This window comes from Mesoplodon densirostris, chromosome 3 (assembly GCF_025265405.1).
Source record: "Mesoplodon densirostris isolate mMesDen1 chromosome 3, mMesDen1 primary haplotype, whole genome shotgun sequence".
Classification (NCBI taxonomy): Eukaryota; Metazoa; Chordata; class Mammalia; order Artiodactyla; family Ziphiidae; genus Mesoplodon; species Mesoplodon densirostris.
The window spans coordinates 27,880,270-27,896,520 of NC_082663.1; the positions used below are offsets into that span (position 1 = coordinate 27,880,270).

The 16,251-nt window shown below is 39.3% G+C and overlaps 1 protein-coding gene across 1 annotated transcript in view; it reads left to right on the plus strand.

Annotated features, from left to right (window-relative positions):
* Window positions 1-16,251, plus strand: part of LOC132486726 (phosphorylase b kinase regulatory subunit beta-like) — a 109,496-nt gene that overhangs the window by 19,379 nt on the left and 73,866 nt on the right. Inside the window, 4 exon segments of the mRNA XM_060094308.1 lie at window positions 4,758-4,791; window positions 5,103-5,145; window positions 9,210-9,351; window positions 13,563-13,596. Coding sequence (XP_059950291.1) covers window positions 4,758-4,791; window positions 5,103-5,145; window positions 9,210-9,351; window positions 13,563-13,596 — 253 coding nt within the window.

The window sequence follows — 16,251 nt, forward strand, 5'->3', positions numbered from 1 at the left end:
TACTACTCCAGCTTTCTTTTGATTTCCATTTTCATGGAATATCTTTTTCCATCCCCTCACTTTCAGCCTGTATGTGTTCCCAGGTCTGACGTGGGTCTCTTGTAGACAGCATATGTATGGGACTTGTTTTTGTATCCATTCAGCTAGTCTATGTCTTTTGGTTGGACCATGTAATCCATTTACATCTAAGGTAATTATCAATATGTATGCCCCTATTACCATTTTCTTAATTGTTTTGGGTTTTTTATTGTAGGTCTTATCCTTCTCTGTGTTTCCTGCCTAGAGAAGTTCCTTTAGCATTTGTTGTTAAGCTGGTTTGGTGGTGCTGAATTCTCTTAGCTTTTGCTTGTCTGTAAAGGTTTTAATTTCTCCATCAAATCTGAATGAGATCCTTGCTGGGTAGAGTAATCTTGATTGTAGGTTTTTCCCTTTCACCACTTTAAATATATCCTGCCACTCCCTTCTGGCTTGCAGAGTTTCTGCTGAACGATCAGCTGTTAGCCTTATGGGGATTCCCCTGTATGTTAATGGTTGCTTCTCCCTTGCTGTTTTTAACATTTTTTCTTTGTATTTAATTTTTGATAGTTTGATTAATATGTGTCTTGGTGTGTTTCTCCTTGGATTTATCCTGTATGGGACTCTCTGTGCTTCCTGGGCTTGACTGACTAGTTCCTTCCCTATATTAGGAAAGTTTTCACCTATAATCTCTTCAAATATTTTCTCAGTCCCTCTCTTTTTCTCTTTTTCTTCTCAGATCCCTATAATTTGAATGTTGGTGTGCTTAATGTTGTCCCAGAGGTCTCTGAGACTGTCCTAAATTCTTGTCATTCTTTTTTCTTTATTCTGCTCTGTGGTAGTTATTTCCACTATTTTATCTTCCATGTCACTTATCCTGTTTTCTGCCTCAGTTATTCTGCTATTGATTCCTTCCAGAGAATTTTTAACTTCATTTATTGTGTTATTCATCACTGTATGTTTGCTCTTTCATTCTTCTGGGTCCTTGTTAAACGTTTCTTTTATTTTCTCCATTCTATTTCCAATATTTTGGATCATCTTGACTATCACTACTCTGAATTCTTTTTCAGTTAGACTGCCTATTTCCTCTTAACCTGTTTGGTCTGGTGGGTTTTTACCTTGCTCCTTCATCTGCTGTGTGTTTCTCTGTCTTCTCATTTTGGTTAGCTTACTGTGTTTGGGGTCTCCCTTTTGCAGGCTGCAGTTTTGTAGTTCCCGTTGTTATTGATGTCTGCCTCCAGTGAGTAAGGTTGGTTCAGTTGGTTGTGCAGGCTTGCTGGTGGAGGGGCTGGTGCCTGTGTTCTGGTGGATGAGGCTGGATCTTGTCTTTCTGGTGGGCAGGCCCGGGTCCGGTGGCGTGTTTTGGGGTGTCCATGAACTTAATATGATTTTAGGTAGCCTCTCTGCTAATGGGTGGGTTTGTGTTCCTGTCTTGCTAGTTGTTTGGCATAGGCTGTCCAGCACTTTAGCTTGCTGGCCGTTGAGTGGAGCTGGGGCTTAGCATTGAGACGGAGATCTCTGGGAGAACGTTTGCTGTTTGATATTACATGGGGAAGGGAGTTCTCTGGTGGAGCAATGTCCTGAACTCGGCTCTCCCACCTCAGAGCCTCAGGCCTGACACCCGGCTGGAGCACGAAGACCCTGTCAGCCACACAGCTCAGATGAAGAGGAAGGAAAAATAAGGAAAGAAAGATAGAAAAATAAAATAAAATAAATTTATTAAAATAAAAGTTATTAAAAACAAAAATATAAAAAATAATAAAAATAAAGAAAGAAAGCAGAGAGCAGCAAAACCAAAAAACAAATCCACCAATGTTTACAAGCACTAAAAAGTATACAAAAAAAAAAAAAGGCAGACAGACAGAACCCGAGGACAAATGGTAAAAGCAAAGCTATATAGACAAAAACACACAAAGAAGCATATACATACATACTCACAAAAAGAGAAAAAGGAAAAAAAATATATTTATATGTATATAAAAATGGAGAGCAACGAAGTTAATAAACAAATCTCCCAATGATAATAAACTCTAAATACTAAGCTAAGATATACATAAAACCAGAAATAAATTAGATGCGGAAAGCCAACCCCAAGTCTACAGTTGCTCCCATCGTCCACCACCTCAATTTTGGGACAATTCATTGTGTATTCAGGTACTCCAGAGATGCAGGGTACATCAGGTTGATTGTTTAGATTTAATCCACTGCTCCTGAGGCTGCTGGGAGAGACTTCCCTTTCTCTTCTTTGTTCACACAGCTCTTGGGTTTCAGCTTTGGATTTTGTCCCGCCTCTGCGTGTAGGCCGCCTGAGGGCGTCTGTTCCCCACTCAGACAGGATGGGGTTAAAGGAGCAGCTGATTAGGGGGCTCTGGCTCACTCAGGACAGGGGGAGTGAGGTGTACGGAATACCGGGTGAGCCTGTGGCGGCAGAGGCCAGTGTGACCTTGCAATAGCGTGAGGTGCGTTGTGTGTTCTCCTGGGGAAGTTGTCCCTGGATCATGGGACCCTGGCAGTGGTGGGCTGCAGAGGCTCCCGGGAGGGGAGGTGCGGACAGTGACTTGTTCTTGAACACAGGCTTCTTGGTGGTGGCAGCAGCAGCCTTAGCGTCTCATGCCCATCTCTCGTGTCCGCGCTGATAGCCGCGGCTCATGCCCATCTCTGGAGCTTGTTTAGGCGGTGCTCTGAATCCCCTCTCTTCTCACACCCCAAAACAATGGTCTCTTGCCTCTTAGGCAGGTCCAGATTTTTTCACTGACTCCCTCCCTGCTAGCTGTGGTGCACTAGCCCCCTTCAGGCTGTGTTCACGCCACCAACCCCAGTCCTCTCCCTGGGATCCGCCCGAAGCCTGAGCCTCAGCTCCCAGCCCCCACCCGCCCTGGCGGGTGAGCAGACAAGCCTCTCGGGCTGGTGAGTGCGGGTCGGCACCGATCCTCCGTGCGGGAATCTCTCTGCTTTGCCCTCTGCACCCCTGTTGCTGTACTCTCCTCTGTGGCTCCAAGGCTTCCCCCCGCCCACCCTGCATCTCTGCCAGTGAAGGGGCTCCTAGTGTGTGGAAACTTTTCCTCCTTTACTGCTTCCTCCCCAGGGTACAGGTCCCATCGCTATTCTTTTGTCTCTGTTTTTCCCTTTTTCTTTTGCCTTACCCAAGTACAAGGGGAGTTTCCTGCCTTTTGGAAAGTCTGAGGTCTTCTGCCAGTGTTCAGTAGCAGTTATTCCACATGTAGATGTATTTTTGATGTATTTGTGGGGAGGAAGGTGATCTCCACGTCTTACTCCTCCACTATCTTAAAGGTCCCCCCCCCACCAGTCCTTTTAATTTTAGTCATTCTATAGGTGTGAAGTAGTATTTTATTATGATTTTAATTTGTACTTCCCTGATGACCAGTGATGTTGAACATATTTTTACCTGATTATTGCCCATTTGTATTTTGTCTTTAATAAAATGTTACTTATTTAAAAAATTGAGATGATTGTATTATTGAGTTTTAAGAGTTCATTATATGCTGTTGATTCAAGTGTTTTGTCAGTTATATGTGCTATGAATAGTTTCTTTTAGTTATAGCTTGCCCTTTCATTTTCTTGAGTTTCTCTCTTGAAAAGCAGATAGTTTGAATTTTGAGGAAGCCCAATTTATCAATTTTTTTTAATGGTTACTGCATTTTCCTTTTTCCTATGCTTGTTTCTAGAAGATTTATAGTCTTAATCTTTGCATGTAGGTATATAATCCGTTTTGAGTTAATTTTGTATATGTATGAGGTAAGAGTGAAGAAGCTCATTGTTTTGCACATAGAGATTTTGCACAATCATATTCCAATTGTTTCAGCACCATTTATTGAAAAGACTATCATTTTCCCATTGAATTGCCTTACAGAAAATCAATCCATTTCTATCGACTTTTTTTTCTTGACTATGTGTTACATTTCTCGTTTTTTTTAAATTGAATACTAGATATTTTGGATAATACATTGTAGAGAATTAGGATTCTGCTATGTTCTTTGCTTTCTATTTGTCAACAAGTTGGATTACTGGCTAATTCCCTAGAATTGTGTAGGCCTGATTTTATGCTTTGTTAATGAGGAACTGTGGAAGACAATAGGTATTTTGCCAGCCCCTATAAGTTGGTGGGATTCAACCTTTAAACTCTGTTGCTCTATGGATCTTTTTAGAGTTTGGTATTAGGGTTTCTTAGGGAAATCTATAGCAGATATTACTTTAGGACATGGTCCTTACTCCTAAGACGTGGCTTTTTGTGTGTCTCCATTGGATGCCAGGCGTGTTAAAAAGGCTTTAGGGAAATCTCTCTGCTCTGGCAAGGTTGGAAATCCAATGTCTGCAGGTACTGCTTAACCTCCAATATTTTTGTCCAGCTCTCAACCCTATAGCAGCTGCTAGCTATTAAATCTCTGGTAATTTTCCCTGAGAATCTACAGCTCACCCTCAGCCACAGACTTGAGGTGGTCCATCACATAGATTTTTGAGATAGCTCCCTTCTCTGTGATGCCTCCACCCACCACATTCCAACTGCTTCAGGAACCCAGAACTTTGATCTCTGCCTCATTAGCTCAGTGGACCACTGTACTCTGCTTAGACTCTACTCTATGCTGTAGTCAGAAAATTGTTTCCAGACAGAGAACTAGGCAATTGCAGGGCTTACTTCCTGAGTTTCCCTCCTCATGGATCACAGACTTAAACTGAGTGCTGTCCATAGCCTGAAAAACAGTTGCCTGATGTGTTTTGTTCAGATCTAGGGATGCTTATGGCAAGAAGTCTAGCTTGGTACCATTTACTCCAAGACAGCTGGAAGCTGAAACTCTCTTCATTTAGGTATTTAAGCAGAGAAGTACAGTATCATATTTGTACGTTAGAAGGATCAATCTGCCTGTAATGGCAAGTGAATTGGTGGGGAACAAGATTAGGGGCAGAAACATAACATATGGCAATGTCAGTAATACTGGGAAAAATTACTTATTTAATAAATAAATATTTAGTGTTCACTACATTCCAGGCATGATTCTAATTTTAGTATTAACTCACTTAATTATCACTGATCCTGTAATATAAGTATTACTATTGTCTCCACTTTATAGGTTGGAAAACTGAGCGACACAGAGGCTAAGCAAGTTGACCAAGGTAAGAAGTAGAGCTGGAATTGAACCCAGTTGCCTGACTCCAGAGTCCATGATTTTTTTTAATGCTATCTTTTTATTTTATTTTTTAATTAATTATTTTTTTGGCTGCATCAGGTCTTCGTTGCTGCCCACGGACTTTCTCTAGTTGCAGCGAGTGGGGGCTACTCTTCATTGCAGTGCAGTAGCTTCTCTTGTGGGAGAGCACGGGGTCTAGGTGCATGGGCTTCAGTAGTTGTGGCACGCAGGCTCAGTAGTTGTGGCTCACGGGCTGTAGAGTGAAGGCTTAGCAGTTGCGGCTCACGGGATCAGTTGCTCCACGGCATATGGCATCTTTCTGGACCAGGGCTGGAAGCCAAGTCCCTTGCATTGGCAGGTGGATTCTTAACCACTGTGCCATCAGGGAAGCCCAGAGTCCATGATTTTTAATACATACAATGCTATGGTAAAGGAGCCTAGACTAGAGTAGTGGAAATGAGCAACCTCTGCTTCATGTGCCTGAAGAGGATGCACTTCCTTTTCCAGACACTATTATCAGCAAATATTCTGTTTCCAATGTGAACAGAATAATAATCCAGGCATCTTGGGAGATGAGGAAGAAGATTCAAAGCAGAAAAGATTCTCAGCCTACAATCTAGATAAAAAATCTCAAAAAGACAGGAAATCATGAAATAAGTAATTGTTAAACAAATTAATATACTGCAGAGGAACTCCTGAAGTGCTAAGCAGTTACTAAGGGAAGTAACAATTGCAAGGATAGGAAAAACTACCTATAAGTTATAAGATTAGAGTCTATTTTTATATGGGTTACATTTAACAAGACAAAGTCAGCCATAGACCTGAGAGCAATTGCCAGGAAGTCTCTGATGAGAACTTGCCTTATAACCTATGAAAAGTCATTTGCCTCTGAATCAACTTCCTCAGCTATAAAATGGAATTAAAGTCATAATAAACAAAAGCATAAGTCACTTAATTAATTTTCATTTTTAAAAAGTCCATGAAAGTCTCTGTAAAATGCATTTTGGTGCAATTGCTGAGGGAAAAAGTTGCAGTGAATTGAAGAGGAAATAATAAACCTAGAATATGAAAAAATGATGAAAAATTGCCATTACTGAAGCAATGAATGAAACAAAGTATTTGTTATTATGAAATAACCTCAGAGGTCAGAAACATGGCAGCTGAGGCTAAAATAAGACTCCTTAGAAAGGTTGTGAACTCAGAACATTTGGGTGTAGGTCAACATGTCATGTGTACCTAGTTAAGGGTGTCTTCTGAATTTTGGTGATAAACAACAATTATGATTAAAATATTCCATAAAAACCATGTTTTCAAAAAGTGCTGTTTACATTCATCTGTGGAAAATTGTGTCCTGCTGATAACCCAAATGTATGACTTAAACCATCTGCCACCTCTGCTGATGTGAAAGAGAATGATACAAATGCCACCTACAGCAGTGAGTTGGTTTGCTGGAAAGTTGCTGCTCTTTTTTAGTGTTTTAACATGGTCAAATTGGACTAACTATGCTTCAGGCATATTCTCAAAAGGAGTTCCCCAGGCATCTCTCCTGGTAAAGGTGGGTTTACCTGGATGTATGCTAGAATGATAATAGCACAAGCTAGTATGAAAAGAGAGCAAGAGTCACCATGTTTATAAATTTCCAACTCTACTCAAGATACACATGCAATCCAGAGAGCTTCACATAAGAGACAGTGATAGAAATAGCACAGATTTTGGTGGAAGATTAATCCAGATTCAAATTCTTTTATCTCATCTAGACCAAATTATGTAAATTATCTGAACCTTAGTTTCTTTATCCATTAAAAAAGAGAAAAGAAAAAACTTAAATGACTGCAGTGGGTTGAATGGTGGTCCCCATATGTTCATGTCCTAACTCCCAGGACTTGTGAATGTCACCTCATTTAGAAAAAAAGCACCTTTGTAGATGTAAGTAAGTTAAGGATCTTGAGGCATGATCATTTGGGATTTTCTGGATGGGTCCTAAATCCACGAACAAGTGTCCTCATAAGAGACAAAGAGAGGAGAGACACACAGGGAGAAGAGAAGGCCGTGTGAAGATGACAGTAGATATTGGAATTATCCAGCCACAAATCAAGGAATGCTGGAGATAATGGAAGATGGAAGAGGCAAGGAAAGATACTCCCTGGGCCAAGCAAGGGCCTTACAATATTCTGATCAAGGAACTCACTTCACAGAAAAAGAAGTGTGGCAATGGACCCATGCTTATGGAATTCAGTGGTCTTACCATCTTCCCCACTATCCTGAAGCAGCTGGCTTGATACAATGGTGAAATGGCTTTTTGAAGACTCAGTTAAAGCACCAGTTAGGTGGCAATACCTTGCAGGTCTGGGGCAAGGTTCTCCAGAATGCTGTATATGCTCTGAGTCACCGTCTGATATATGTGCTATTTCTCTCACAGCCAGGATTCATGGGTCCAGGAATCAAGCAGTGAAAGTGGGAGTATCACATCTCACTATTACCCCTAGTAACCCATTAGCAAAATTTTTGCTTCCTCTTCCCAAGACCTTATGCTCTGCTGACCTAGAGGCCTTAGTTCCAAAGGGAAGAATGTTTCCACCAGGAGATACAACAATGATTCCACTGATCTGGAATTTAAGACTGTTATCCAGCCCCTTTGCACTCCCTCATGCCTGTGAATCAACAGGCAAAGAAGGGAGTTACTATGCTGCCTAGGGTGATTGATCCCAATTACCAAGGAAAAATTGGACAATGAAGGTAAGGAAAACTATGTCTGGAATACAGGTGATCCCTTAGGGTGTCTCTTAGTATTACCACTACTTATGATTTAAGGTCAGTGGAAAATACAACACCCCAATCCAGGCAGGACTGCTAATTGCCCAGACCCTTCAGAAATTAATATTTGAATCACTCCACCTGGTAGCAAACCATTACCAGTTGAAGTTGCTGATGGCAAAGGTAATACAGACAGGGTAATGAGAGAAGTTAGTTAAAAATACTAATTACAACCATGTGACCAGTTACAGAACTGAGGACTGTAGTAGTCATGAGTATTTCCTCATTTTAATATATGTTTACACAAATCATTGCTTTCTTCATTCTCTTATCCACTTATAAGAGGTATTGATTTTATATCATAGTATTTAAGTATTATCAACTTTACATCACTGAATTTAAGTTACTGGACATCAAGGAGAAGAGTAAGCATCACTCAGGACTTTACCTCCTTTTCTGGGAAGTGGCTAGTGTGGTTTTTGCTGTATGCAGGAGAGGTGTATCACGGCAGGTGGCATTTTGACCTTGTTATTGTCTTTATTTGGAGATTAAATATGGCTTAAGGAGATTTTTTTCTGTATCTATGATCTTTTTATTGTCTCCATAGTTTTGCCTTTTCAGTAATGTCATATAGTTGGAATCATACAGTATGTAGTTATTTCAGATGGGCTTCTTTCACTTAATAATATGCATTTAAGGTGTCTTCATGTTTTTCATAGCTTGATAGCTCCCTTTATTTTTAGTGCTTAATAATATTCCATTTTCTGTATGTGTTACAGGTTTTTTATCCATTCACCTACTGAAGAGCATCTTGGCTGCTTCCAGGTTTTGGCAATTATGAATAAAGCTGCTATAAACATCTGTGTGCAGGTTTTTGTGTGGACATACATTTTTGACTCCCTTGGGTAAGTACCAAGGAGCCTGACTACTGTATCATATGGTAAACATATGTTTAGTTTATGGTATCAAGTTGACAAGGGTTAGATTTATGATGGTTAATTTTATGTGTAAACTTGACTGGGCCACAGGTTATTTGGTTAAACATTCTAGGTGTCTCTGAGAGGGTGTTTCTGGATGATAGCAACATTTGAATCAGCAGATTGAGTGAAACAGATTACATTCCCTAATGTGGATTGACTTTATCCAATCTGTTGGAGGCCTGACTATAATAAAAAAGGCTGAATAAGGGAGAATTCAGTCTCTCTGCCTGACTGTCTTTGAGTTGGGACATATGCCTTCTGCTTTTGGACTCAGGCTTAGACTAGAATTTACACTACTGGTGCTTCTGGTTATCAGGATTTGAAATCAGATTGGAACTTACACCACTGGCACTCCTGGTTCTCAGGCCTTTAGACAAGGGCAGCATCACTTCTGTAGTATTCCTGCTAAGAAAGCATGAGCTGACACTGGTCCCAAGGAAACATCAGATGGACCTGGGGTAAAAAACATGCTTCCAAATGAAAGACCTCACTACTTTAAAACTCAAGATCATGAAAACCAGAGAAAGACTGAGGAACTGTTCCAGGTGTAAGAGCCTAAAGAGAAATGACAACTAAATGCAGCTCATGATCTGAACTGGATGCTAAACCAGAAATCAGAAAGAGACACAATTGGTATAGGTAGTAAAATCTAAATAAGGCCTGTGTATTGGATGTAGTGTTGTAGGACTATTAATTTCTTTGGATGTCTGCATTTGGCTATGTAGGAGAGTGTTCTTATTTTAATTAAATTAAATTAATTAATTAATTAATTTTTTTTTTTTTTGAAATATACACACTGGAGGATTAAGGGGAAAGGAGGATTAAGGGGAAAGAGAGAAAACAAATGTTAGTAGAATGTTAACATTTGGAGAACTTGGGTGAGGGACTATAGGAGTTTTTTGTATTATTTTATAATTTTTCTCCCAATTTAAAATTATTTTAAAATAAATAATATAAGAGGTTCTTAGAAATGTATATCTCCAACCAAAGTTCCCTGATCCATCACCAAATTAATTTATACCTCCATTTATTTTCATTTCCTTCTCCTTATTTCACCACTATATCATCCATGTTTTTACCCACAATTTCCATATATGCCTTTCAAGAAACTTCCTGAGATTTATTAAACCAGAAACAGAAAAAAGATACAGCCTGATCCTTGGTAAATTGTCTTCGTGCATATCCTCCTTCTTCCCTCTTCTTAACTTTGAGAGTAGTACCTGAATCTGAGTAGACTGCAATATATCTGCATCTAATTTCTCATTTTTAATAATTACATAGGCCAGATTAAATTCACACATTTAATTCAGGGAGCTCCCAAATACTGGGGGCTGAAGTATGACCGAGTATATCTATAATCAGTCTAAGAGAAAAATCATTCCAGTATGAGAGCATGCCACAGACTCAAGGAAACTAGCTTCAAAAAGCAAGAAGCTAAAATATGGAAAAATATCACATTCTTCTCGGATGCCCCTAAGTCTAAAACTGGTGATGTCCAGTGGCATTTACCGTGACCACAAAAAATGTTCCTTCCTTCCAGAAATGCACATTCATTTGATCCTTGTGAAACTGCAACTCTCCAATCCAAGTCAGAATCCAGACCGTGGGCTTAGGAGACTGTTTTGATAACAACCAAAAAATTCAGCATGTTTTACAGACACCATACTGGGAGGGATCCAGTAAAGGAAATAACTTTACTCAACAGAAGATCCCCCAGGAGGACCCATATTACTATTTAGTCAATACCAGTCAAGAAGGTGGGTGGTAACAAGTGAGGTTCCTTACCCAGAAGCCAATTGTGCACAGAGGTAAAGAAAACAGTTAAAACAGATTAGAAGCTAGACAAATTCACAATCATACTTTGTCACCAGATCATATTCTAAGCTGCACCAAATATTTTTAATTCCTAATACTAAAAAAAGGAAGAAAGTAAAAGAAAGAAGAAACGTTGGCATGGAATATAAAGCATTCTTTCCCTAAGAAAATGGTGCACATTTTCTTCATATTTTCCCTAACATTTTTACAATTGGGGAAACACCTCAGCAGGCTACAAATATTCATGTATAGTCTAACCTCTTCAAGCATTTTCCAGTTACCTTGCCTGATACTTCAAAGCATTTGATGAGCTGATGGTGACTGTTTGATCAGTCTTTTCCAAAACTAAGTACTGAATCTCCTTGGTGGTTTAGAGTTGAATGGTGCGTATATTTCTATCATCCCTATAGCATATTACCACAAGATAGAACAAAATGTAAAAAATAGAACAAAAGCATTGGCCTTACTATCTGTATAGGCCATAGGGAACAGACTGTAAGAATTTCTGTCTCAGAAGCAGTATCTCCCATAAACCAGTTATAATATAAGGTGATAAGACATTCATATGCCAAGACTGTTTCACCCAGAAGCATTCATAAAAATGGCATCAGTCTACTTCTTTTTGTGCATAGTGCAATTCTGAATCATCATAGCCAAAAAATGTTGAATAAATCTAAAAATGGGGTGTGAGGGTGGAAAAGATAAGAAATAAGGGAAGTTTGTATTTAAGTCATTGTCGAATGATTCAGACAATGACTGGTGGAAGATTCTAGTTTTTACTGGCCTTATGTCAGCATATGTTGCTGCTGCTTTTCACTCTTGGTGACAGTGGGAGCATCTGCTATCCCTGCCGAAAGAAATCTGTATCACCAAGGGAGTACTATAATAGCAATCATGAAGCTGGCACAGTTGTTGAGATAGATTATAACATCTGGCAGAAACTACAGTATCAGGCAGAGAAACAGGAACTCATTTCTAGCTCCCCCAGCTTTCCAGAGAGACTAGGCACTTGGGGGAAAAGTGACCCTTACTTGGAGAAGTTCACTTTTCTATGGCCAAGGGAAAGAGCATAAAAGTTTAGTTTGAGAATCTCAGTCAGCTAGCCTAACCTAGCCTCACTCCTCCACTAGGACACAGTCACCTTTGACAAGTAACCCTAACAATAGTCATAAACTTTATACATTTATACAAATTCTTCAGTGGTACCTGGATCACCATGATTTTTTCTTATAAATTATAGGAGTAACAACCAACTACTCTCCTTACTGCATTCCTCTATTCATATTCAAAATATCAGTATCATTAAAAGCATGAAAATTTCAGTTCCTAATTACACAGGGCTCTTGGCTGTGTGCAGAGTTAGGAGTCATTTCCTGCCCTTTAGGAGTTTCAAATCTAAAAACATTTAAAAAATGTAAAACAGAATGTATATTGAGAACACCAGCCACAGAAATAAAGAGTAGACTACCTATAATCTCTGTGAAGCTGATCTCACGGAGAAGCAGAATTTATACTGCCTCTTAAAGGATATGCAGGATCTAAACAGAGGGATAGGAGGGGTAAGGAGGGGAAGTAAGGGGTATGTTTTAGATGGGGTGGTGGTGGGGCAAAAACATACAGGTGAAAAGGCCCAAGTTTGGGCAATAGTGAGTTAGAGCTGTTTGATCAGAGCAGGTAAGCAGTTAAAAGATAGCAAAAGGAGAGTTGTAGAGAACATTGAAAACAAGTTCAAGAATTTGAACTTTATCCTTTGCTGGTGGGTGTCACCAAAGGAGACATTTCAACAACAACTGAGGAAAACATGTCACGAAAAATTTACCAAGACTGGTGTAAGAGTGATGACCTTGGACCACCTTTTTATGTGATATAAATAGCACTAGCTATTCTAATAGTCACATAATCCTCTTTGCTTTTCACAACTGGCTGTTGATAGAGCTGCCACTTGCGGCAAGGTCTCTTGGGCATGCCTTTTGAGTCCTCAAGTTGGTGATCTCTGAGCAGACATTCCAGACACTTAGAAGAAAACCATGTCAGTCATAAATAGCATCAATTCAATTTTCCTAGGCATATTTCCTCCAAAATGCTTTAAGTACTAAAGAGAGCCTGGCTCTTCACAACACGGCCATGCTAAAACTCACTAAACAACTTCTTGCTTAAGACGGATAAAATGCTTGAATACATGCATCTGTAAACTCTCTGCCATCCTCACTGTGGCTTGAACGAGTCAGTGTCATAGCTCTGGAAGGTGGCCAGAGGCAGAATGTCTCAGGTCGTAAGTGGAAGCAGAAAGGCTGCCTGTGGCAAGTGCTGCTCTCGGGTGGCTAAACCACTGCCCTAGCTGGCAGAGGCATACCGTAGCTCTTGGCTGGCATCTCTGGCCCAGAGAAATGAACCCCTGTCTTTGACTTTGGCTTTCCACATATCCTGACAGACTTATTTTCAGTGAGTCATTTAAAAAACAAACAGTATTGTATAATACACTTCAATATTTCTACAATGCCTGAAAAACCAAGTTCAGACAGAGTAATCAGATGTTTGAGGTGTGAGGTCTTTCCTGACTACTCATTGACCCACTATTTTCTTTCATTCCACTTTCCCTCTGCTCTACATAGGACTGTCTTCTCTTTATCCCAAAATATGTTACATTCATTCTTACCCAAATATGTTCTCTAATGGTAGATCTCTTTTCTAAAACATCTCTCTGTATAACCTATTCAACCTCTGTGAAGCCTCCGTATCTATATTAATTCCTTACTGATTTCTGACTTCTAGCAGCATTTATAATTCACAAATATTATTCTGGGAGTTAATTATGTACTGTATTATTACACTTAATTCCTTTTTGTTAAATTAGGTTACAAGCTTCCAGAAGCAAGGGGTTATTTTTGGTAACTTCTTTCATGTTCCCCACAATGCCTATGAAAATATAAAATATAATTAGGTGCTAATAAAGACCTATTAAATTGAATTATAATGAACAAGCTTTGGTCATTGGTCTATGACATCAATAGTCAGAAAGGCAACTTGTTGTAATGGAACTATTACAGGCTTTGGAGTTGAGAAGACCAAAGTTCAAAGACCAGCTCTGCAACTTACTAGCTAGGGGACACTAAAGTTGTCCTTTCTTTGCTTTAGTTTCCTTAGATGTAAAATGGGGTTACCTCTCAAGATTATTATGAGAATTGGGTGAGAGAGCCTCATATTAGATTACACATAGTAAGTATTCAATAAACGTTAGTGCTTTACTGAGTACTCATGCAATATCTATTTATTATAGTTGTGAAGTAAAGAAGAGGCAGAAGAGTCATTTTGGTAGACCAGTTGACTGCTCTGACAGTAACCTGCAAGGTAGAAATTTGATTAAGGAATCAATATGGTCCTCAGCTCTTCACACCCAGGAAAATCAATATTTTAAATAGACCCGCACACAGAAATGCCAATTCATAATAAGAATAAGAACAATTTCTTAGACCAGAATATTCTAATAAGGTGGTCAGAATATTCTTGCACTATGGAAAAACCATATGGAAGCCAAGTTTTAATCAGTTTGCTAAACTTGAATTCAGAACAAGGGAAGGAAATAAATAAATAAATAAGTAAATAGATAAAAATAAATAAATTTTACTTAGTGATTATAATGGCTTGTGACAATAGGCTAAAATACAGCTCCACTACAGAGGTAACATTTGCCGAGGGGAAGAGGAATTTGAGTGCACTGGTCATTGTAATCCATTGTAATCCAAGAAACACAGCCAAATTCTTATCTTTGTACTTTACTTCTTTGGTTCCAGTGCTTGTTATAAGTCAGCTACCTTTGGAAAGGGTTTAGGCTGTTTAGTCTCCATTTGCATTAACCCCTCTCCCCCAGATCCATTCTTTACCTCTCTCTTATTGCTTTGTGCTTTGAGATGCTGATCTCTACAGACTGCATCCTCTAAGTTCCCTTGCTTTATGGGTTTTGCATACCCCCCAAAAGATATGTTGAAGTCTTAACCTCTGGTATCTGCGAATGTGACCTTATTTGGAAATATGGGTTTTGCAGATGTAATCAAGTTAAGATGAGGTCATTAGGGTGGGCCCCAATCCAATATGACTGGTGTCCTTATAAAAAGAATACCATATTAAGAGAGACACATGCACACAGGATGAATGCTATATAAAGATTGGAGTTATGCTCCACAAGCCAAGGAATAACCAGAAGCTAGGAGAGAGGCCTGGAATGTACCCTCCCCTAGAAACTTCAGAGGCAACATGGCCCTAATAACACCTTGATTTCAGATTTCTGATCTTCAGAACTGTGAGACAATAAATTTCTGTTGTTCCCCAGTTTGTGATACTTTGTTATGGCAACCCTAGGAAATGAATATACCAGTAAAATAAAGCACCTAGAGCAGTGGCTCAGAGATTTTGCCCAGTGGGAGAGGCAGTCCATGAGAACAGGGAGCTCTGAAGTTCTCCCCAAAGGAACCAGTTTTATCTGAAACACAGTATGGGAAAGTTCAAACCTAAGGGAACTCAAACAGTGGAGATTTTGCTAATAAGCAACTAAGAGGAGGCTGGTAGTTGTATGAAAGCAACAAACTATACCTTTGACCAGCTAGTTTGCCAGAGAACTAGGGAAAAAGACAGCTAAGAAGACTCTTTCTGATTCAGATAAAGCCTCAGATTGTTCTCAAAAACTACTTTCTTAAATGTAATTGGATCTGACTGTGAAGCAATGTATGCCCTAGGGCATAACTGAAAAAAATACAGCAATCTGCCTGAAATTTTCTAGCACAATAGCTGGGTGTGATATCACATGAAGCAGACAGCTTAAAAATAGAGATTAGGTAAAGAGATAGTCAAAGAGGCCCTCTAAAGCCACTATCATCCTAGGGTGACTGTGCATATGCCCATGGCATTGCCCTCTGAGGAATGTCATCAGAAATTTCACACTGCAAGGTAAATAGACATCATTAAAATAGTCTTTCCAAGTCCCTAAGCAAGTAGACAAAAAAGTAAAAATTAAAAATAAAGAGGCCCTGTAGAGAATGGAAGAGAATCATATCTTGAGTTGCTACAATATATTACTTACTAGGTTCACCTTAAACAAAAAATTGAGACATTCAAAGAAATGGGAAAGTGTAATCCATACACAAGAAAAAAAGCAGGCAAGAGAAATACCCTGAGAGGCCCCAGATGTTAGTCTTAACAAAGACGTCAAGGCAACCATTATAAATATTTCCAAGAACTAAAGGAAACAACCCTTAGAGAAGTAAAGGAAGCTGTGATGACAATGTCTTATTAAACAGAGAATATTGCTAAAGAGATATAACTTTTACAAAAGAACCAAATAGGAATACTGGAGTAAAAAGTTCAATAGCCCTTATGAGAAATTCCTAAAAGAGGCTCAACAGTAGATTTGAACTGGTATTAAAGAACTGGTGAACTTGAAGACAGATCAATAGATATTCAGTCTGAAGAACAGAAAGGAAAGAAAAATAAAGAAACATGAACAGAGCTTCTGATAAATATTGTGACACCATTCAGCACACCAACATATG